At 40.3% G+C, this 23,040-nt stretch overlaps 4 protein-coding genes across 12 annotated transcripts in view; 1 reads left to right on the top strand and 3 right to left on the bottom strand.

The window, feature by feature from the left end:
• Positions 1–2,135, top strand: part of LOC127801335 (phototropin-2) — a 39,873-nt gene extending 37,738 nt beyond the window's left edge. For 5 of the 6 annotated variants that reach the window (XM_052336344.1, XM_052336342.1, XM_052336341.1 and 2 more), the window contains 4 exons: positions 223–274; positions 1,090–1,202; positions 1,414–1,554; positions 1,744–2,135. In XM_052336344.1, the coding sequence (XP_052192304.1) occupies positions 223–274; positions 1,090–1,202; positions 1,414–1,554; positions 1,744–1,854 (417 nt within the window). In that variant the 3' untranslated portion in view covers positions 1,855–2,135. Of the gene's footprint in view, positions 1–222; positions 275–1,089; positions 1,203–1,413; positions 1,555–1,743 lie in introns of those variants that run through there. The other variant, XM_052336346.1, reaches the window with a different exon arrangement.
• Positions 2,136–2,270: 135 nt separating this feature from the next.
• LOC127801337 (RING-H2 finger protein ATL18) lies at positions 2,271–2,984 on the bottom strand. Its single transcript, XM_052336347.1, has one exon. The coding sequence runs from the start codon at positions 2,826–2,828 to the stop codon at positions 2,298–2,300; it is 531 nt and encodes a 176-aa protein (XP_052192307.1). The 5' UTR covers positions 2,829–2,984; the 3' UTR covers positions 2,271–2,297.
• An 810-nt stretch (positions 2,985–3,794) lies between these two features.
• On the bottom strand, positions 3,795–8,000 carry LOC127802793 (pentatricopeptide repeat-containing protein At4g38150). 2 transcript variants are annotated; one of them, XM_052338817.1, is made up of 2 exons: positions 6,411–8,000; positions 3,795–4,471 (listed from the first exon to the last, which is right to left on the bottom strand). In XM_052338817.1, the coding sequence occupies exon 1, from the start codon at positions 7,770–7,772 to the stop codon at positions 6,438–6,440; it is 1,335 nt and encodes a 444-aa protein (XP_052194777.1). In that variant the 5' UTR covers positions 7,773–8,000; the 3' UTR covers positions 3,795–4,471; positions 6,411–6,437. The 2 variants fall into 2 exon arrangements, with proteins under 2 accessions (XP_052194777.1, XP_052194778.1); XM_052338818.1 differs by having other exon boundaries at positions 3,795–4,060.
• A 1,825-nt stretch (positions 8,001–9,825) lies between these two features.
• Positions 9,826–22,783, bottom strand: LOC127802004 (protein FAR1-RELATED SEQUENCE 5). Of its 3 annotated transcripts, none has more exons than XM_052337609.1 (4): positions 22,127–22,781; positions 19,788–22,044; positions 10,840–11,015; positions 9,826–10,253 (listed from the first exon to the last, which is right to left on the bottom strand). In XM_052337609.1, the coding sequence occupies exons 2-3, from the start codon at positions 22,005–22,007 to the stop codon at positions 10,842–10,844; spliced, it is 2,394 nt and encodes a 797-aa protein (XP_052193569.1). In that variant the 5' UTR covers positions 22,008–22,044; positions 22,127–22,781; the 3' UTR covers positions 9,826–10,253; positions 10,840–10,841. The 3 variants fall into 3 exon arrangements, with proteins under 3 accessions (XP_052193569.1, XP_052193568.1, XP_052193570.1); XM_052337608.1 differs by having other exon boundaries at positions 19,788–22,030; XM_052337610.1 differs by lacking the exon at positions 9,826–10,253 and having other exon boundaries at positions 10,875–11,015; positions 19,737–22,030; positions 22,127–22,783.
• Positions 22,784–23,040: the final 257 nt, after the last annotated feature.

Below are 23,040 nucleotides of genomic sequence, written 5' to 3'. Positions count from 1 at the left end.
CTCCGTAGAAGCTTGAGTCATCCATTCTTGTGGGTTAACTTTTAGCTTTTGTAATGTAGTGAATTTCAGCAATTAGTGAAAATATTCTGTAGTGAATTTTTACTGTTCGATGAAGCATTCAACTGTCCTTTGACATATTGACCCAAGAATAAACATTTCAAGTAGACATCAGTTTTTTGTCCATAAATTTCTTCAAAATGCTTATGGATGACTTGAATACAGGAGATCATCACAGGCGCAGGCCACAGTAGTGCTATTGATTGGTGGGCTCTTGGTAAGCACATGTTGCATGCATGATTACAGAACCCATGTGACTCCGGTACTTCTGTATGTTACTGTGGTGTGTCCTTGTAATTCTTCTATTAATGTATTTTGGGCAGAAAGCAGCCGTTTTTTCTCAGATCAGTTGGTGATGGTAATTAAAGGATACTTGACGACATGTGTCTAATTTAGGTTACTTTAGTCAATAATAATTGTTCATGACAAAATGTTTACAAGATTGCCAATAGGCCCTACTACAAACAAGGTATTAGAACCATTTTCAAGATTAACCATGTAATGATAGTTGCCACAATGTACAGGCTACAAATGCAGTTAAAACAGGGCTTGACTGCTTATGTGGCCTCTGAATCTTAACTATGGTCAGAATGTGTTGCAGTTCTTAAAGCCATTCATGTTAGTTAACACATGGGCCTGACTGCCTGTGTAATTTCTTAGATGACAAACTGATGATGTTTCCAAATGTGACGAGGTGTTGGAACTCGTACTGTTAACTACAATAATACAATCCCAAGACTTAATCACACAAGGTGGAAACAGCAACATGAATTCTAGCTTTTCAATCATTTCTATACATCTTCATCACACCCCATATCATGTTTACGTGTTTCTACCAAGTTTTGCCCACTTGTGAATTTATGTGATTATCTGCAAAGAATATGTTGGACGAGCAATTCCTCGCGACTCTGTTATCCTAAATTTGAGCGTGTTATTCACATGATTTGCATCAAAATAAAAGTCTTCTGCTCTTGCATTGGGTCAGATGGCTTTTACCGCTCTGAATTTATCTCATTTATGTCTGGAATTTAGGTATTTTGCTGTATGAGATGCTCTATGGCCGAACACCTTTCAGGGGGAGAAATAGGCAGAAGACATTTGCCAACATCTTGCGCAAAGACCTCACTTTTCCAAGTAGCATTCCTGTAAAGTTTTCCCAACTTTTCATTTCAGTTTGAGTTAAATAATGTCACTCTGAATTGCTGCTAATCTCCATTCCATGGGTGGGTAACATGGAATAGAAACATCAACTGGTCTAAACTCAAAATGACAATGGGTAGCAATCCTAAGCATTGTCAGTTTTAAAGTACATGTGATTCTGTTCTTATCTGTAAATGAGCTTTTGTGATGTTGCAGGTAAGTCTTGCAGCCAGGCAATTGATTCATGCACTGTTAAATAGAGATCCTGCAAACCGTTTAGGATCAACCAGTGGAGCCAATGAAATAAAACAGCACCCTTTTTTCCGTGGAATCAACTGGCCCCTGATCCGCTGCATGGTAATAACTCATCAATCTCGGTTACATATAAATGTGTGCGCGCGCGCGCAAGGGATAAAAAAATCCTTTTATTAACCTCGATTTTGAAAAGAGGGGGGGCTTATCACTTAATCAATCAATCAGTAACAAATTAAAGAGGCTAAGATGTGCAAAGCAAGTCACGTTCTTGTTTTCTACATATGCATGCAGAGCCCACCACCCCTGGATGTACCTCTTCAATTAGTAGGGAAAGACCCAACGGCAGAAGATTTACAGTGGGAGGACAAGGGAGTGCTAGTTTATTCCATGGAAGTTTTCTAGAGGTTTGCACGCACAATGATATCAACATAGCTCACAGTTATAGCGTCAATTAGCCAGTAATTCGCCAGAGCAATTGTCCTTTTATTATTTATATAGTTCCCTAGTAGCATCGTTTAAATGGCGGCGCGAAGCCGTTGTGTACGTATTTGGGTTATCCCATCCCATCGGAGGCTATGATAAGCAGCAGCAAGGAACTCACTCAAAAAGTGTCATAGAACCAATGAGGTTTTGATTATTGATTTGTGGCGGTATCAATCTATTACCCATCCATGTTGTACATCTATTATATGGTTTGGAATTTGAGATTGATTTATAACGCGCGGTTAGACTCTGATTGATGAAGCTTCAACATGATCGATCGATCATGAGGGATGGGATTCCACTGGACCCAGCCTGCCAACCAACCACCAAAACGAAATACAGTGCTGTGACACGATGATGAGCTAGCCATGGGACGGCACCGGCAAGTGATGAGCGGGAGCGGCGGTTGAAGGGGACTGATGGCGGTGCAAGAAGAATAAGGAGGTCCTGCAGAGTGGGCAAGTGAAGTGATGGGGGCGGCAGCATAGGCGTATCCAACTCTGAATACACCTCGTATGGAACACGTGGCCGCATCTCCGCAGTCGGCTCACCACTTCTTCTTCCCCCTTCATTTTCACCAAGCAAACCCAGCACGTCATCAAGGTTTCCTCATCTTCTGCTGCTGCTGATGATGATCTGCTGCCATCCAAAGCCAAATCCAAACCTTGAAACCTGGCCACTGGAAGATCAGCATCAGCACCAGCACCAGCATTGGCATCGGCAGCATCATCTGCTGCCCACCACCACTTTCCTTCGGCCTCAGAGTGAAGAACCAATCCTTTAATGTTCAGAAGTAGCTTCTTTATTTCAAGAAACGGAATCCATATACAAGTGTAGAAAATAATGGTAGCAGCGCACACGCCGCTAGACTGACCAAATACCAGGCAAGCCATAACAATTCCTTAAATTCTTTGCAGCTCTCCTCTCCTCTCACCAATTTCTTCTCAACCGAGAAAGACACAGAGAGAATCATTCATTCATTCGTCCCTCCCTCCCTTTATATCGACTATTAGTTTATGTTGTAGCAGAGTCAACTGTTACATCTATAGCTTTGTTTTGTTGCCGGGGGGGGGGGGGGGGGGGGGGGCGCGAGCAAGCAAAGAAGAGATGGCGAGACAAAGGAATCTAATTGAGCCATTTTTAAATGTTTGGTCATTTTATTATTACTTTAATGAATACACGCAAGGACGGCGCCGACCCCATTTCCATTTCCGCTCTCCCCTCCCCTCCCTTTTCATATTATTATTACATATTAGTATTACCATACAATAACTAACACATAACTGCCTTCCAAAAATAAAATGATATTCAATGCAATGACCATGTTCTTTACTTATATTTTAAGATAAATCGCAGAGTCGGACGGGGGTGAAGATTGAAAAATTGAATTAAATTTATTATCTCATCTCTATTTCTTTCCCTTTCTCTAAATTATTTGTTTTTAATGGTGGGTTGACTTCTCATTAATGTAATATTTGTTAACGGGGATTTAGGGTTCAGAGTAATTAGTAGTAGTAGTAGTGACGGAGAGACTAGTCAACTATATATGAATTATCACAGCATGTTCATTTCTATTCCCTTCACAAATTCTCCTTCCAAGTTGCTCTCTCCATTAGACGCAAATAGAAGGATAATTCACTCAAGTCTCAATCAACTAGCGCCTCCCCGGCCCGGCCGGCCCCAGGAGCTGCCAAAATTAATAAAATACGAAACCGCCAGCCAGCCCGCCCGCCCGCCCACCACGTGATGATTCATTCATTCATTCATAGGCAGATAGATACATCTGCACTTGCGAGGCTGCCCACCGTCCCCACCTTGTTAATGTAGTAGAGTAGGTCAAACCAAAAACACCCCACACAAAAAATAAATAAATAAATAAATAAAATAACTAATAATAATAATAACAACAAATTATATAAAGGACAAAAGATCTAACACCTAATCCTCATCTCACCACCATTATTCCCAATTCCCGGATGCAAGCATCATTATTTCCAATGCCTTGTTTATCTAACTACACACATTCATTCATGGATCATGGTGGATGCCCTTCTCCTCGGCCTCGGCCATGGCCATGTCATTTCATAACCAACCATAAACAAGCGGGTTTCTGTCTTCATTTATCCTGAAAACAAAGACACCCTTCAGATTTAAAGCCCAGATTCTGTCATTTTGCTAAGCCAGGGGGTACGGGCAAGATGAACTGGTCTGCCAAAATTAGCAGACTGCAGCCAGAGATACAAACTGAATTCGTTGCTAACATCATGCAGTCTTAGGGTGCGTTTGATAGGGAGAAAAATGAGGGTGGAATTTATTTTTCATTCAAATTCTAAAAAATTCCATCAAATAATTTTTTTTTTCATGGAATTCAAATTCTATCTTAGTTCAAAAAGTGAAGATTTTCCTTGAAATCAAGGAATTGAAATTCCTAAGGGGTGGGGGTGAGGTGAGAATTGAAATTCTATGAAATTAGAATTCCGCCCCACTTTCCATCCCCCAATCAAACACACCCTTACTGGCTTTCATTGCCTTCAACCTGCCATAACCAGTGAACGTCAGTCACAATAAGAGCTAGTTGTGGGGGCTGGTATGCCCCGTTAAAGAGAGTATTGTTGTTGCATAAATAAATTTGCCCCAAAATTGATCGTCATGTTAGCAATGTTTATCTCAAGCATTCTGACACATCCCATATGGATCAAGAAGAAGTATCATACAAGTATAAAAGGTCTTCAGTCAAACGTACCTAACAGCAATTGCTTTTGAGATATAATCCCGCAACAAAATGATATCAAAACAAGACCTTGTTGCGTTATTATTCTTCTATTATCATTGTGAGCCCTATTATAAGTACAAAAAATTGAGGTAGACTCAAGCCACCTTCAACTCCTACGGAAAGTGGAAGCAACTTGTCAAGGACATCCCGTGATTGAGTGGGAGAGAATGTCATGTCTCAAATTGATTAGTTTTGGCATGCAAGACAGTCCCAATTTACTTTCAACCATATGATACATGACGTAACAAGTTCTGGTCTAAAAAAAAAACATTATGGTCCTCTCCCTTGAAGTCACTCCAATGGCTTAAACTACATTCCCCTACTAAAAAAGAGACTTGTCATGAAGACTCAGAGGGAAAACCAACACCGAGAAAGAAGGAACAAAAGAAATTCCAAGCCCCCATAACATGATATAATCATGCTTGTGATAGTGACCATTCCAGTAAGTCTTAGTGCAGGCATGTGCTTACATTTAGATCCACCCATGCTCCAGACCTTGGGTGAGAATGCCTCATACAGAAGCTAACAATGTGGCTAAATCAGAATTAGTAACAAACTAACAAAGATAATCCATAAATCCAGTAAACTAAGACCCATAATGCCTCTTATAGATTAACAATGATACAACACATGGTCCTTGTCAAGAAGTGCAGCTAAGAGCAAGCAAAGAATCAAAGATGGCCTGGCGATTTGCATAAAGGAAAAATGGTTGAATTGTGCAAGACATAATAATTTTTGTTTCTGCTTTTATTTCTTTAAACAGATGATTAAGGTAGATTGTTAATCTAGAATTCCTTACATCTTTTAGCTGTGATTTGCACATAGAGTCAGCTAGTTAAATGGCTTTTGATTCTGAGTTTATATCACAATTCTAGGATGGCATCTTAAACATTTTAAAATAAGTTATCCCCAACTTTTTTACCTTAAAGATTGAATTGCCATATGGGGATTATCTGCTTAAGAGGCTGTTTGGCTTACTGTTTTTTAGTAGAGCTTTAAGTGGGGCAGTTGTTAGTATAAAAATTGTGTAGTGTTTAAGTTGATAATGTGTCAACTTAGCAGCTTTTTTTGCCAAAGCTGGGGGGTACCAACTTCTCCAAAACACTGTTATAACAGCGTTTCAGCCATATAGCGTTTAAGCAATTATTCAAGCCAAACGTTTAACCGTCAGAAGCTGCATCGCTTATACACTGCTTGTATAGCTTATAAGCGGTCAAACCGCTCAGCCAAACAGCCTCTAAATTTTTTATTAAAATAAAACTTTTCATTAAAAAAAATTCCAAGCTAAAATTCTAACCTATTTCCCAAAATAAAACTCTATTGCCATGTCAGGTTGACAATTAGAAGAGAAAAAAATAAAACTCAGGGAGAACCGCTAACACACAGCAGAAACCACAAGACACATTACCGTCAAAAGGCAAAAACTGCATTTGTGATTTCCACTTTTGGCTAGATAGAAACCACATCTGTTTCTGCCCCTGTGATAAAAAGGCAAAAACTGCAAAAGGCTAGAAACTGAAGATGCAGTTTCAGTTTCTAGCCAAAAAGGCTACAAACCCAGATGTGGTAAGATTCTCTTCACGACTAGTGAAATTTTAAACAAATGCTAACTTCACAACTAAGATGATCTTGGAACATCAAATTGAATGTTATCTGTGGAAAGCAAGTTAGAGCAAAAGACATGACGATTGGAAGATCTTACCAAACAAACAATAAATCAGACGGATATCTACGAGCTCTTTTTAAATATAGCCTCCCAAACCAGTGGTGTGAATGGCCCTTTCTTGTCCAGATATTCTCTAACAGTTTTCTCATCAAAATAGAACCCTTTCTGCATCAACGTTCCAATTGCGCTGCGGGCTTCTTCTACGCTCCTCTCCTGGCAAAACCCATCAACCAAACCCACAAAGGTAGCCAAATTTGGCAAATGCCCAGCCTCCAGCATTTCCACACAGAAGTTGAGTGCATCATCCAATCTCCTACATTTATAGAGCCCTTGAATCAATACAGTATAACTGAAAGCATTGGGAGAGATCCCGTTGTTCTGCATTTTCCTGAAAATCCTCTTGGCGTCGTCTAGTTTGTGGGCCTTGCAAAAACCTTCAACCACAGCAGTATATATCACAACCTCGGGGATGGTAGCCTTCTCGCGCATCATGGCAAAAAGCTTCATGGCTTCTTGGACTAGGCCATCCTTGCAGAGGCCATCAAGCATTGCCACAGCATTAGGAATGAGGCCAGTTTCCTTCATTTTCTTGAAGATCTCTTCCACGTCTTGGGCCGGAGGTGGGCTTTCAGCGACCGCTTTCATCTCTTCGTCATGTCTCGAGGCAGCAGTTTCTGAGAGATGCTTGTCCCTTTTATCAAACCCCAGCCTGAACTTTTCTAGAAAATCGAGGCCCTGCTGCTGCTGATTCTCTCCTCCGATGGGAGAATGTTGAGGACCAGAATATTCAGAGTGTTGCTTCTTTGTATCTTCTTCCTCCTCCTCCTCCTTGAATAAGAAAATGTCGCTGCTAGTACTGGGAGATTGACCAGAGGTTCTGTTGACTGCCACTCCCAGTCCTCCAACAGGTTTGTTCTTCAGGTTGCTGGGGCTGACGGCGGCTGTTGATTTCCCATATCTCTTATCACCGCCTTGGCCATGGTTTCGGCGAGAGAGATGTTCTGGTTGATGGATCGGTTGCTTCTCTCCCCGCAAGGGCCTGTTGGGTATGGGATCCGGAGGATTTTGGCGCACCGTATTGTAGGTTGTGCGTTTACCCACTCCGTATGGGTCGTTGTAGTTATAATAATCAATATCGTGGCTATCATTGTTATTGACACCGGCAGGCTGGTCTCTATCGCCGGGAAAAGAATTGTCCTGGGCTCTGCTTGTGAATCGTTCTCCTCTAGCAGGTTGCTGTGGACGACGACGATCAGTAGCGGCGTCGGAGTCGATGGAGTTGAAGGAGTATAACCTCGCCAAAAGGGGCGGCGATGTCGAATGATAACCCCACGGCGATCCGTACAATATGGATACAAGCTTGGAATCCCGACAGCGACACCTTAAAGCTGGAATCATTATGATTTTATCGCAAATTGGGCTGTGCTGACTCCCCTCTCCTCCGGCGATAGGAGTTACCAGTAATTTAGGGTTTAGGGTTTTAGCAGCGAACACCAACGGAAGGAGCGGCTGGCAAGGGGATGGAAAGATGTGATTTTTATTTTTTGAAAAATGTTAGAAAGCCCGATAAAGTTACCGACAAGCTTATCGAAATGGGTCAAAAAGAGCCAAGTGCCCTCGCCCACCTTCACCTCTCTCCTCTCTCCCTTTTCTCATGACTGTTTTGCAGAGCCCTCGGCTCCCTCCTCTTTGTCTTCTCCAGGGGACCGTCACGCCTCGCCTCGTTCATCAGCAAGGCGACGATGCTAGCGATGAGGTGAGGTGCGGCGGTCGGCAGTTGCCCAGAAAGGAGAGAGCGAGGGCTTTGCACGCAGCCATGGGAGGGAGAGAGGCGAGGGCTTGGCTATGCAATGAAAGGTATTTTGGTCTTTTTAAACCTATTCTGTAAACTTATCTGTGAGATTGTCTGGCCCTCTAGTAGAATTCTTATTTTTTATTTATTTACTTACTGTTGAATAAGGGTAAATCCCTCAAGTTAGGTGAAATTGTAAATAACACCCCTTTGTTTCGAGAAATTACAGTATTCTCCCTGTCATTTAAAACTATAAAATAAAAATTTTACCCCTTTCTCTTTCTTCAATTTCTCTTTTCTTCTCACTGTTTCTCTCTCCTTCCCCAACAGGGACGCCAACATCTCTAGGTTTCAATTACAAAACCCATGCTATGGTGATTAATACACTTAGTGATATATGTTACTGATAATAATTTATTAAATTTTTTTAATTTATAAAAATAGACAAAAAAAATAAAAATAAAAAATCATCTTAAAGTTAAGTTTCTCGCACCTTAAGAGTATAAAAAGAAATCAAAGAAAACTAATATTTCTGTTGTGAACACTACATAATTGATCTCAAAAAAATGTAAATTAGTTATTAGCTTATTCTAATCGAATGTATAAATAACTCTTTAAAATCACGAATCAGGTTTTTGGTAATGATAATGAAAAAATAAGAAGAAAAAGAAATTGATTATCCTTATTTATTCATACATGATTTTCAATAAGCAAAAGTTTTTTAAACAAAAAATATATGTTTTAACTTTAGTAAAATGCTAGATTATAATCAGTTCCTTTTGAAGTTTGATATAACTGAACATTTTGCTTAAGAGCTCTACTCCTTTTTCCAATGCTTAGTCAAGTTTATGATTTGACTTGGCATCTCAAGTTTATGATTCAACTTGGTATGAGTGGGTGAGAATGTGTCCCAATTGAACATATGTACCTCCACAGCTCTATTGTTTTTTTCTTATACTTAATCACGTTTATGATTCGAACTTTCATGAGTGGACAGGAATGTGCCCCAATCAAGACATATATGCCTACTCAACTCTTATTCTTTTTTCTATGCTTAATCAAGTTTATGGTTCAACCTTGCATAGGTGGGTAAAGATGTACCTCAATCAAACATTAGTGTCTACTCAACTCTATCTTCTTTTCACTCCATCTCCTTTTTCTATGTTTAATCAAGTTTATGCTTTGACCTTGCATGGGTGGGCGGGAATGTGCCCCAATTAGACATGAGTTTTGAGTAAACAGATGTGCATTCATGACCAATCAGAGATATCCAGCCCATAGGGTTGACATATGAGGGGCGAGAAAGAAAAACCATATTCATGTGGGTATGCCACAGAGAAATAACTAAATAAATAAATAAAAAATATAGTCCAGAATCCGGATATATATAAACATTTTTTAAATATATATATATATATCATTGGAAATAAGCACAAGAAGCATGATTTCCTGAAACTATGTACAATTGCAAACTCTGCTTGAGGTTCTTCAATTCAGAGAATTGGCTTTGGCTGTGGTTGACATCTCACCGAAGCCTTGTCTAGGTTAACTCTAATTAGAAGTGGTCCTCAGCCTGCTGCTGGGCAAGCAAATCAAATAGAAACAAAAGCAACTAGCCATTGCCAAGAACATAAAAACACAAGACAAGACAACAGGAGCTCCAGCACCATTTACAACGTTTCTTTCTTACCAGAATTATTTCTCTAACCACAATATGAATCATTTCACGTAATATCATACCAAATCTGCAAATCTGACCTCAACTAAAGAAAGATATGGGCAAAATGTATTATATATTACTGCTACAAGGAATAACCAGAATTTGATTGGTGTCCAACCTCATTTACACCTCAGTTGACAGCCATTCGGGGTGTTGCTAGCTTCTACTTTTTGGAGATTACCTGGGTCCTTAACCCACATGATACTTCGCCTGAAACTTGGAACTATGATTTGATGGGACAGAATCAACCTTACGAGAATTAACCCACAAGAGCAGCACACTACATCATCATCCTCATTGCAGCTTCAATTTCACATCCACCACCACGCTAACCCAACTGATAGCCGAACATTAGGATATGCTCTCCCTGCAAGGTCAAAATTATCGAGTTAGAGATTACGATCAAATAAAAAGTGCATCCTCACTAAACAAGATTCCCTGCTTTGCAATAATCGAGGAAGAGTCGTATTTGTATGCAGCCTTCCCATTGCTTTCTTTCTTTCTCTATTTCTTTTTTTTTTTTTCCCAAAAAGGCTGTTTCACAACTCTTTAACTCATGACCTTTCAGTCTCAAAGGTGCAACCTTATCATTGCTAACAAGGCTCGTCCTCTAACTCATAGCCATATAGATCAGTAGAAAATCATCTACATGGATGGAAGGAGATGATGCAAAGATGCCAAATCACCAAGAAAGTGTACATCTTAGTTATCTTCTCATCAGCCAAAATGCAGCCTACACCTACCTGCATGGTTCCATGCCCTAGCTTGCTGTACACACAAACCTTTGCATGCCATAATTATGGATTAATAGGACAATAACCATGCTCCATCAAAGGCTAAGTGAAAAGTCTTTCACTGCCCACAACTGAAAAGTAATAGAACAGCTATGATTTTTTTTGGCACAAATACAAGAACAAATAAAAAACAAAAGACAATTTAAGACTATGTCACACCTTCAGAAGCCATCCCTCATGCTAAGCTTTACATTTTGTACTTTAACTGATAGCTGTTGTTTATGATCTTCAATATCCTTCAAAACTGAAAGCAGATTGGCCCTGTAAACTTCATATTTTTTATTAGCACAGTCCAGCTCAAGGGTGAGATCTTGGATCTTCTTGTCCATGTCATCCTGCATAATATATGGCATATAACTCATTTACAAAGAGCATTGATCATGAAATATGATAAAATTGTCTGCTGCAGCAGTTCAGTTTGACCTTCGAATGCAAATAAAAAATCAAGACAATGGTACAGAGTCTACAGACTGAAAGTTCTTCCATCCCAGAAGCTAGATTCTTAATATAGTTTTGAGAAACAATTTAAGAATGAGTCCATAATTATAAGATATTGAACTCATACACAAAATCTAATCCAAATGCAATCAATTAATTGAGAAATATTACCCACCTATTCCAAATCACAACCCTTAAAGAAAAAAAAAAAAGGAAAATAGTTAACAGTTGTGAATCCAAGGGCAAGCCTTAGTCACAATGATAAAGTTACTCACTTATGATTGAAATATTGTGGATTCAAGTTATAGAGACAACTGTTTTGTAAAGCATGGGTAAGGCAACATACAAAAATGACCCTCCCCCACCCCCCTTGCACATCAGCGAGCCCCCATGCACTAGGGAAGCCTTGCTTTTTTAAGTCACCTCAGCCTCCTTGTTTGGCCCATTCCTTATCATCTCATCCTAATAATTTTTTTTTTCATTTTTTTTGTTTTCTATAAGTATTACTAGAAATACTAAAGCATGTAAAAAAGGTTATCACCTTATTTAAAGTGGAAATACCAAAATGATTCAAAAGCACTCAGGCAAAACCACAAAGTCATAGATATAACAAGTGGAAAGTGTTTACAATGAGTCGGTTTTCCCAGCACAACAGTCAGACTCTCATTTTCATCAGCTCAACAGTAATTTATTGCATACCTTCCAGAATGGCTAAGTATGCTTTACTACAGCGTATTAGGCTTCACAAGGTTGCCACTAGCCACCTCAGATACAAATAAAAAAACAAACAGGAGTGCATTTAAAAGCTTCATCTTTAACAGCACACCAATAGCTTATCATTGCATGCCACCAGTAGTTGTTAAGGCTGCCAAAATAATGGTGCATCTTCCAATACCTGACCCCCATACAATGAGGCCCCCAATCATTTTTGCATCTGAAATATTATAGATAAGTACTTAGTAACAGCTTTCTTCTTCCTTTTTTTTTTTAATAAGTGTGTCATGAAAAAGAAAAACCCAGGGGATGAACCCTTTACAAAAAGGACAGCCTATGAGAAGAATACCTAAAAAGAGATATTATCTAATAAATAAAATAAAAGACGCTGGTGAGACCGTATATCCTTTCTCACTTGCAAGAAAAGGAAAACAAGAATGGCTTCATTTATATGATTTAAAAAAAAAAAAAAAACTCTGCCTCCCTATACATCCGTATTCTCAACTTTCCTCTTGCACCAAATGTCCCACGTCTCAACAAGAAAGACTAGTCCTCCAAACATGATGCCATAGTCAAAATGGGACGAGCCCACCCCATGAGCACAAAAACTTCATCATAGATGCTGGATTGGCAAATACAGAGAGGGCATCTGGGCAAGACTGGTCCTCCCTCCTTAAGACAAATACTGCCTCTCCCAAGAAGTAAATGTGGTTTTGCACCTCTCAAGAACCCCATCCTGAACCACCTTGGCATTAAAAGTCGAGCTGATAAAATTTCTAGATACTTGGTCAACAAAGAAACAAACGCTGCCATCTAACTGGTCAGCAAACTATGGATGCTACTCGCCTCACAAACCAAGATGATCTAACTATTTATAGGCATCTGTCCAAGCACAAAATGTGTTGTCCTTGTTTAACCTCACAAAACAAAGACAAGGATACACAGGATTCTTTGCCAACACATCACCCATGCACAATGTTGAGCTCCACCAGATCGAAAGTGCACCTTTTGAAAGTCATCCAGGTTGCCTTTTAAAAGGCATCCATCAATGGATTATTCTACGTTGGTTCCCCCTACAGAAGGTTACTGGGAATATTAATGCCTGTATACAGTAATCAGTATACTTCAGCCCAAGTTGAGATGGCATTTTTGTTCACATTGTGGCCCCATTTAAGATGGACTGCTTATTCAAGCTGTTGCCTCGTGTGAGCTAGAAACTTCGTGTGTTCTGTGGTCACAGTTTTGATATTGATAATTAAAGAATTAAATAAATTTAAGACACAATATTGATTCATGTGCAGAGGTACGGAAGGTGTTAATCTAGGACCTCGCAGGACCTCCATTACAAAAAAATGCTAATACCCTAGCCAATTACAAAGTGGTAGATTTGGCCAGAAAGGCTTATTTTTGTTCTAAATCATTGAATTTTTTGGCTCAAGCAATCCCAATGCTTTTTCATATTTATTATCTTAAATGTTTTCTTAGGAGAGAAAAAAAAACATATCTAATAAATAAAAATATAGATATTTAAATATTCACTAAAAAATTTTGTTAAAAAAATATTGATCATCATGCCCCAAAACATATACAACAACATGCCAAGCCTTAATCCCTGTATGTGAATATGTTCCAAGAAATATGTCATATAATTAATTTGAAAAGACAATAGACTAAATCGTGTCATTCCATTGGATTTTTAGTTGTTAAATTAAAATAGTTTCAAAACTAACTTGAATTCTAACAAACAAAAATTTAACCTAGTACCACATTATGGAACATGTAGAATACTGCGTTCTCGTTACTGCTTCACACACTAGAATGATCCACAGTCTAGGCAACATAGTGGGCCTGTTCTTCTCAATGCATTGGAATCTAGGGTGACAACAAATGCTAGCAAGCGATTCTAATTCTGTAGTGTAGGTACTACTCAAGGGAGAAGGCAAGGTATCCTTTTGGTCTATGTGGTAGTCAAGGGTAGAGAACTAGGAAGACTTCAATGAGGAAGAGATATGAGACAAAGATACTTTCCATAGTTTTGGATGAGCAAGTCACTCCATGTTTCTTGTTTATGTGACAACCCTTTTGTACAAAATCATCAATACTTTTTTTTTTTCTCATTTTTCTTTTTGGGTCAGGCCATGCACTAGACACCTCAGCAGCCCCTTGTTTTAGGATCTTGGGTCTTTTCAAGGACCCCCCTTTCTTCCCATTTACTTCTTATTGGAATTTGGGACATCCTCTCTTTTTTTTAAGACTAAAAATTATGGCTTTATGCCGGGCCTCATTTTACCACTCTTTTGGATGTGAATGAAAGTAAGACAATGCCCGTATACCTTTTGATTTCAATGGCATACTTTTACTCATAAAACCACCATATATGAGTCAGATTTTCGCCTAAATCACATGAGGCTTGCCAACCTAGATACAAGAGGCTATTACAATCTTAAAACAAATGCTGCACATGGCCTAATACAAGAAGCACAACAGATCTTCCCATTAGGGTTTTCATACATACTCTTTTTGCAAAGCATTTCCCTTTCATGCTACAACATGAGTGCAATGCATCGAAGCAAAACCATTTCATGACCAAAGAAATAATATATATATATATATATCACAAGGAGCAAACTCTCGGCCAATCATGAAGGAGAAGAAAACAATGCATTTTTGAGAAATTTTTAGGAGAATATTGTTTGTGGCTGATTTTTGTAACCCCCAAACCAGCCACAGAGGAGAAGCGCATGGTTTTGGCCAATTAATTATCCCAATAAATTCTTGAATTTGGCATTTGACAATAAATGATTAGGGTTTTAGGCCTCTGAAACTTGCAAGTTGGTCATTCAGTAATGTCTGGAGCTAAAATGACCAACTTGCACACACATTTAGCTCTTTAAGCCAGCCATATGCCTAAAAGTTTTAGTACAAAATTTAACTAGGCAAAAGCAACTGCAGAGAGGCTGTTCTCAGTTAGTGGGTTACAGTGAGCCACCTTTGGTAACTAAACCATAACTCCTCCTAACAAGCTCTAAATTACAAACCATTTGCAACATTTGAAACTCAGATTTCTCAGGCTCTTGAATAATATATTTATAATATTTGAACTTATAGATCGTCATCATCCTAGATTTCCACTCAAAGTTGACAGATCTGACTACCACCCTACCAGGGCACTAGTTTAAATCAACCACTTCAGGCCCTGTCACGCTACGAGACATACCTTAGGAATAGATTTTGATTTCTTGCATTCTGTTAGTGTTATCTATGTTCGTGTTATTTGAGAAATTTCAATTTCTGTAATGCTGTGATTCTTAGTTTGTTAGAGGTTGTTAGCTTAAAAAAATCCACGTGCAAGTGGAGTGAGCTGGCAGAGGCGGTTACAACAGCCAAGCTATAAGGAATCTTTCTTACCTGGTTGTATAAATCACCCTCTACCCATTCCCTAGAATTTTTATGAAAAAGAATATCATATCATCTATTCCTCTCACTGTCTCTCTTACTTCTCTCTATCTACGTCATTTCTCCCTCAGCTCACTACTTAGTCTCTTAGAGGATATCTTCCCATTCATATCAAATAGGAAGAAGGAAGACTTGTCAGGATCAAACCGTGGCAAATTGGTATCAGAGCACTAGTCCCCGACATCTCTAGCTGAAACCATGGCAGAAGGTACTCGCACGAAGGCGCTGGAGTCACAACTGCAACAATTCAGCTCAGCTATGGCTGATACCCAAAATCGGATTGAGCAATTGGAGTTAGGAGCTACTCGGAATCATGAAGCGATCGTGGCAATGGATCGCAAGGTAGAGAGCTCCATAGAAGGTCTGGAGCGGAGATTGGAAGGTTCCATAACAAGGGTGAAAGAGGACCTTGAGTGCCCAGATGCAGCAATTTATGATGATGTTTGCTCACCAAAATAGGGTAAGTTTATCTCCCGACTTTCCCCCTAGAGAGAGAACAGAGCCAATCCTACAGGGAAATAGGAGAGATAGGGGACAAGGCACCTCAGAGATTGAGGCTGACCAAGAAGAAGAATTGGAAGGATTACTGGATAGGGCAAGGGATGGTCTAGTTAATCCCCACCAACCGGGGTTTCCCTTGCCTCGGATGGACATTCCCACATTCGATGGCGTCAACCCCCGTTGGTGGCTGAGAAAATGTGAAATGATGTTTGATTGGTATAACATTCTCGAGGGGCAAAGGGTGTTGTTGGCGTCAGCTTACTTCAATGAAGTTGTGGATGCTTGGTTTCAAGGGTGTCTTAAACTAAGGAGGAATGGTACGTGGGAAGAGCTTTCGGAGAAATTTTGTGAAAGGTTTGGGGAGAGGAGCATGGTGGATATAATAGAAGAGTTTAATAAACTCAAACAGACCGAGAGTGTGGAGGCATACTAGATGCGTTTTGAGGAGTTGCGATCGCTCATGATCTAGCATAACCCCCATCTATCAGAAACCTATTTCGTATCTAGCTATTTGAGTGGACTTAATGATGAGCTTAGGCCCATGGTAAAGGTGCTAAGGCCTTAGACCGTAGAACAAGCCGCTGAAAATGCCTGGCTACAAGAATTGGTGGTGGAGGCTTTATTAAAAAAACAGAGGCAGCAGACAAAAGGGATGGTGGCAGGAGCCTCTAACTTAGGGGGAAGAGGATATGGCCGGGAACCAACAAAGGTGAACGGTGGTGGTAAAGGTGGATCAGGCCAGAGTTCAATGCCTTTTGGGGAGCAACTAAGGGAACAAAGGAGGCTAGCTAGACTTTGTTTCTGTTGTGGGGACAAATACCACATAGGCCATCAGTGCAAGAGGCAAATTTTGTTGTTGGAAGGAAGTGAAGAGAAGGAACTAAGGGGGGTGGAAGAAGGAGACGATGAGGAGGTCAAGAAAGAAGATAACGGGGAAATATCCCTTCATGCTTTGAAGGGAGTTGCCAACAACAAGATTATTAAGGTAGAAGGGCAGACCAAGGGGGGCAACCTCATGATTCTGATAGATAGTGGGAGTACCCATAGCTTTCTTGATGAAGGTACAGCCTGGAGGTTGAAGTGTCCACTCGCGGGGACACCCCCCTTGAGTATAACAGTAGCCAACGGTCAAAGAGTATTAAGTAAATCAACCTGAAATGGCTTTTGCTGGGAAATGCGAGGAGAAGAGTTCGAGGCAAATCTGAGGTTCTTACAATTGGGAGGTTGTGATGTGGTTTTGGGGGTGAATTGGATGAAAGGAGTTAGCCCCATCAATTTTGACTTCAACAAAATGGAGGTGTCGTTTGAAAGGGAAGGACGGAAGCTGACTCTAACCGGGGGAAGGGAGGCAGGAACTTGCCAATTGATTACCGGTAAGAGGTTGGAAAAGGTGCTCAAAAGCAGGTGGGACCATCTAACCCAATTATTTTCTATTGTGGTGATGGAGGAGGACTTGAGTAGTAAGGGGAACCAATGAGAAATTCACTTCCAAGTCAGCACACCAGAGGGCATGCTTGACCAGGTACATGATTAAGTTCTCCTTGATAAATTGTTGATTGAATTTGAGAATCTATTCATGGACCCGAAAGCCCTTCCTCCTACCCGCGAATTTGACCATGCCATTAACCTCAAACCTAATTCAGAACCCATCAACATTCGATCCTACCATTATCCACTTGTCCAGAAATTAGTGATAGAAAAAAATGGTGAGAGAAAAAATGTCCAGAAATCAGCCACTTCAGACCCTGTCATGATACGAGACATACCTTAGGAATAGATTTTGATTTCTTGCATTCTGTTAGTTTTATTTCTGTTGGTGTTATTTTAGTAATTTCAATTTCTATAATGTTGTGATTCTTAGTTTGTTAGAGGTTGTTAGCTCAAAGGAATCCACGTGCAAGTGGAATGAGCTGACAGGGGCAATTACAACAGCTAGGCTGTAAGGAATCTTCCTTGGCTGGTTGTATAAATCACCCTCTACCCATTCCCTAGAATTTTTATGAAAAAGAATATCAGATCTATTCCTCTCACTGTCTCTCCCTCAATTCTCTCTTACTTCTCTCTATCTACGTCATTTCTCCCTCAGCTCACTACTTAATCTCTTAGAGGATATCTTCCCATTCATATCGAATAAGAAGAAGGAAGACTTGACAGGATCAAACCGTGACAGGCCCCTAGTAGCTCCTTGTCAATGTCCAATTGACAACAAGATAAAGCAGTTCATAAGGTTATCAAGTCTATGTATTCTGCATACCATTTTATGTCAAAATGTGATTATTCGTTGGAAAAAGAGCAGTCTACTTCCATTGTTTTGGGCCAGTGGCTGAGCCTAGTTTGGCCCACTTTTTTGCCCATTTCAGTCTAGAAATTTTCTTTTATCTTTGCCCCCCAATGCCTAGTACAAGCCTGTGACCCATGGTCCTGCCTTTTGAATTTCAAGTAATAAGCCAAAACCGGTCCATATTTCTTTTGCTGAAACCTACTGAACATGCAAGGTGTTCACGGGAAGGGAAAAAGGGGAACCACAAGTGAGGCATGAACCACACACAGCAGAGAAGGAGGGACTCACCTAACCACCATATATCAATTGCACACACTTGAGACCCAATTGACTTGATTTTTCCTTAGTCCCATTCTACACACTTTCCAAATGACCTTTCATATTCTTGGCTCAAGTTTGGCCCAATATACATCCCGTAAAATTTTTTTATCCAAATACACATTCCTTAAAATATTTTTAGGCCCAATTCACACTATTCATTATTTTGGGCCCTTGTAAACTCAATGTGCACCACTGCACCTCTTTGTATTGTAGGTCATTATAGGCACAATGGACTGTATTTAATCACCTTGGGCATATGCAAGCCCAATGCACTACTCTTAATGCTCTCAACCCCATTTAGGCCTATTATACTTCTCTAAGTCTCTATGCCATGTAGGTCTAGGCCTTCACTCGAGATTCTTACACCCATATCATTCCTTGCTTGGCATAATCGCCTTATATTCTTCAAGTTAACAATGTCTTTCGTAATTCATTGCAACAGGGAAAAGATAATTAAGCATAAGAATACGCTAAAATCTATCCTTAATCATACTTGCATTCCTCAACGAGACCATATGCCACATTAAGCGTGTGGGTTTACTTCCTAATAATATAATTCTCTCTTTTATTTTTTGTAACTAAAAGCATTAGAATGATCTTAAGATTTTGCAACCCCCCTTGGCATAACACTTTTAATTTGATTTAGTAAACATATTTATTTTTGATAAGTTTCACTTAACTTAAACATAGATTATCCAGAGAGAAGGTGCTGACTTCTATAAGAAGAAACCATAAGATAAGTTAATTCTTACATAAAAAAAAAAAAAAGAAAATGCCACTAACTTCATAAAAAAATGTTTGATTGTAATCTAGAAACTATAGTTGTTTCAACGTCCTCATGTAAACAAATGTGGTATAGACCCTAGTGTTTATGAATCTAAGTGCATTGTCAGACAATTAATGTTTACTGAAATAACAAGGGTCCTCAAACTCCATAAGCAATCTTACACTAAAGCAAAACTATTGACCCACCTTTAAAATAATCACCAGCTTCCATCTCAAAGGGGGGAACACATGGAATAGACTGGTGCTATTAACCTAAAATAGCAAGCAAACCCTCTTTTTAAAGTATCAGAACTTTCAACACATGTTCTTAACCCAATAACCAAACAAGTTGTAAGATCCAGCTGACTAGAGCTCAATTTATAATTCACACAAGTATGGGAAACTTACATTAGAGAAATTTTATTAAGAACCAAGCCCAGTAGTTAAAAGATAACAGAAGAATAGCATTCAATAACCAATAGAGTGAGTGAAATAATAGGCAGACTAAAAGAAAGTAAAACTGTAAGCAAATTCCTGTGAAAAAGTTAACAAGACAATCAAAGTGAGCCAGAATTTTCACCAGAAAATATTGGAAAGCGGGGCATTAGAAGCCATTAGAAGAAAATCAAACCTCAGACAATTGCTGAGAGATACCCCTTGGGTGATCCCCAGAACCATAATTTGCCCGAGTTCCCTCACTGGTTGAGTCCTCCCTGGTACGCCCATTGACCATAGGTGTTTTCCCCTCATTCTTTGAAGCAAGGGCAACCCTTTCAGCAGCAACTTGCAGAGAAACCATGGCCACATTGTAAGACTCAACAGACTCTGCCCCTTCCTCAATAAATTTGAATGCCTCATGACGTAAGGTATTGTATCGGACAATATGAGACTCCAGATAACTGCTTAATACATCACTGGACCGTTCTTCTAGTATAATTGTGCTTTTGGCATTTCTCGTCCATCGCTTCAAAATGTAATGAGTAGGAAGAGTAAGGACATTTGTCACTCTAAAGACAGCCAACACATGTCTGCAAAGAAGGCCTGAGAACTCAAACATCTGGCAGCTACAAGTTGCCCTCATCTCCAATGCATTAAACTTAACATAGTAAGCTTTATGATCCTCCCCAAACTTTGATACTTGATAGGTTGTCACATCTCCATCATCTTCCACTTTGGAAGCCATAAATGTAAGTGTCCCAACCAGCTCCTCCTGAAATCTCACAAATAACTTTCTAGTGTACATCTCAGATGCTTGTTTCTCCATTGGTGAAGGGGTCTTGAGAATAGGAGATGTGTTCATTGTATCATAATCTGCTTTCACTTCTTTCTCGTTGCGACTCTCCAATGCTTTCTCATACAGTTTAAAGAACTGATTTAGATTGGTTGATGCATTCACATACCCATCAAAATATGAGTTCATACTATCACTTCGTTGTGTTATAGACATTTCTGCAAAAAATGTATCCCGTAAATACACTGGTACCCATTGCCTACGAGCAGAGTATATCGTTTGAAGCCACTCATGATCCCTGAGATCATACTTATCAACAAGTGATAACCAGCAAGATTCAAACTCTTCAATGGAATCAGTCAAGTTAACACATTTATGGAAGTCTGCTTCAAAATTTGGATGCTTAAGAAACACATGGGATAGCTTCTCTTGGCATTTCTTAAAGATGTGCCACTTGCAGAAACGATGGCGTGTCTCTGGGAAAACCTGCACAATGGCTGACTGTATCACTGTATCATGATCAGTGGTGATTGATACAGGAGGGCGACCAGACATTGCTGTAAGCCACGTCCTAAATAGCCAGACAAATGATGCTTCTGATTCATTTATTAGAAAAGCACATCCAAACAAAACAGGTTGTCCATGATGGTTTACACCAGTGAAGGGAGCAAACGGCAAACGGTACCTATTCGACCTATATGTTGTGTCAAAGGTTACGGTATCACCAAAGTAGGTGTAGTTTATCCTTGCTTTTGGATCAGCCCAGAAGACATTACCTGTGCACTGATCCTCGTCACCCTGCAAAGCATAAAAGAATGAGGAATTCTCAGCATGCATTTGCCTCAAATAATCCACAAGAAGTTGAATGTCTCCCTCTAAGCTCCTCTGGCGATTATTTCTCATGTAATTCCTACAGTCTACTTCAGTAAATCCAACTTTACTGATACCACCATATTCTTTGATTAAGGCTGACATTATCCTCCTAGGGCCCATTCCAGCCGCTTGCAAGGTATCTATCAAGGTCTTGGCGGGCCCAGAGATTTGGCGGTGTGAGCGGAGGCAATGCACCTGGTCTGGAGCAACCAGTTCGTGATTGTGCTCCTTGATAAAGCCGGAGACAACCCATTTCCCAGAATCCTGTATCTTAACGGACAGGGATGCTTTGCATCCCACTCGGGTAATAGTTCTTGGCCGCTTGATCTCTCTATCTTTGGTGCGTTTCTCGTTTAAGTTCCGAAACCCTTCTTTAGCGCAAACAAAAGACCTCTGTATGATTGCTCCATCCTTTCTGGAACGGCGAGAGGAACTAACACGGGTGCTGAACCCAACACGCCGGGCGTAGGAGTTGTAAAAAGCCTTGGCAGCCTCTTCAGATTCAAATTCCATCCCCTCGTAAGGCTCAAGATCCGGGTCCCCTTGAGGAATGTAGATTTCTCCACAAACGCCGCTGCTACCACCACCGGAGGCGGCGGCGGCGGCGGCGGCGGCGGACGCGGTGGTGGGAGAACTATCTGCCATCTCTTCATCAAGGAGAGGGTGCTCACAGTCGATGGCATCGTCTCCGCTGACAGCGCCAGCGCCTCCTAGACCTATATCGAATTCGATGACCTCATTTTCCATGTTCAGCTTTCAAGGGCCAGAAACTGCGTGTCGGCGACTTAAATAATCATAATCGCGGCTTTATTAGCGAAAAGCAAAACGCATAACACGTTTCTTGTAAAGAATTATGATAAACTCACCGTCATATGCGCGTGCCCGCGGTGGTGGCGGTGCATAAGAAGGATAACCGCTCTCTCAATATCCAGCAGCAGCAGAGGCCAGGGAGAGCGAAAAGCCGAGTGGAGAGAGCTGTGATAGATCTTCAAACCTGCAAACTAATAAACCCATAACAGCCCTGCCCTGCCCTGCCCCGCCCCGCTCAGCTCCGCTGAATAAAACAAAAACGAAGAGAAGTGATCTTTTGAATTTTAAGTGTCGTTTTGTATTGGCGGACGGCTGTAGGAAGGAAGGGATTGGCACGAGGAGGATTGTACTCTTTCTAGGGTTTATAGGCAGACGATTCAAGCACCGGAAAGGAGAAGGGGAAAAAATAATAGCTTGCTCGCTTGCTTGCGCGATGTATCCTTTATTCACGAGGAGAGGTGGTCTGGTCGGGTGCCGAGCCCTTTCCGGTAGGTTTCAGAGGGGGGGGGGGGGAAGAAAGAGGATTTGGTTAGGGGTTGCGGCCGGGCCTCGTCGGGAGACCGACAGACGAACGGACACGAGCTTGTGCGATGATATGCAGACTGCTAGTGCTCCTGCTGCGGCGGGAAAGGCCAAAGGGGCTCGCAGAGGCAAAGACAGAGGCAGGCATCGACTTCGCTGGAAACAAAATAGGCTAGGCTAGGCTAGGCGTAGGCGTAGGCGTAGGCCGCAGGACGACTTCATCATTATTTCACTATTAGCCAAACTTATTTTTGCCACACTAGTTTAATCAAATAACAAAAATTTTGAATTATCATATAAAAAAATATCAAAGTATATAAAATAAATTAACTCAAAAATTAAATTTTAAGATATAATAAAAAAAATTAAATAAACATATATAAAAAACATAAAATATAAATATAGAGTTTCCTTACTAATATGGTATGCAAAAATAAATGAATAAAGT

This window comes from Diospyros lotus, chromosome 5, assembly GCF_014633365.1.
Source record: "Diospyros lotus cultivar Yz01 chromosome 5, ASM1463336v1, whole genome shotgun sequence".
NCBI classification, from domain to species: Eukaryota; Viridiplantae; Streptophyta; class Magnoliopsida; order Ericales; family Ebenaceae; genus Diospyros; species Diospyros lotus.
Note: the sequence above shows the minus strand (reverse complement) of the source record. Positions and strands in the feature narration are given on the sequence as shown.

Bases quoted from the DNA above. Each gene is read 5' to 3' on its own strand.
- LOC127801337 (XM_052336347.1), bottom strand. From the start codon at position 2,828: ATGGCTTGCCTGGTATTTGGTCAGTCTAGCGGCGTGTGCGCTGCTACC.
- LOC127802004 (XM_052337609.1), bottom strand. From the start codon at position 22,007: ATGGAAAATGAGGTCATCGAATTCGATATAGGTCTAGGAGGCGCTGGC. The intron at 11,016-19,787 runs GTTTGATTTTCT...TATATTATGCAG, and splicing joins TCTCTCAGCAATTGTCTGAG to GATGACATGGACAAGAAGAT.
- LOC127802793 (XM_052338817.1), bottom strand. From the start codon at position 7,772: ATGATTCCAGCTTTAAGGTGTCGCTGTCGGGATTCCAAGCTTGTATCC.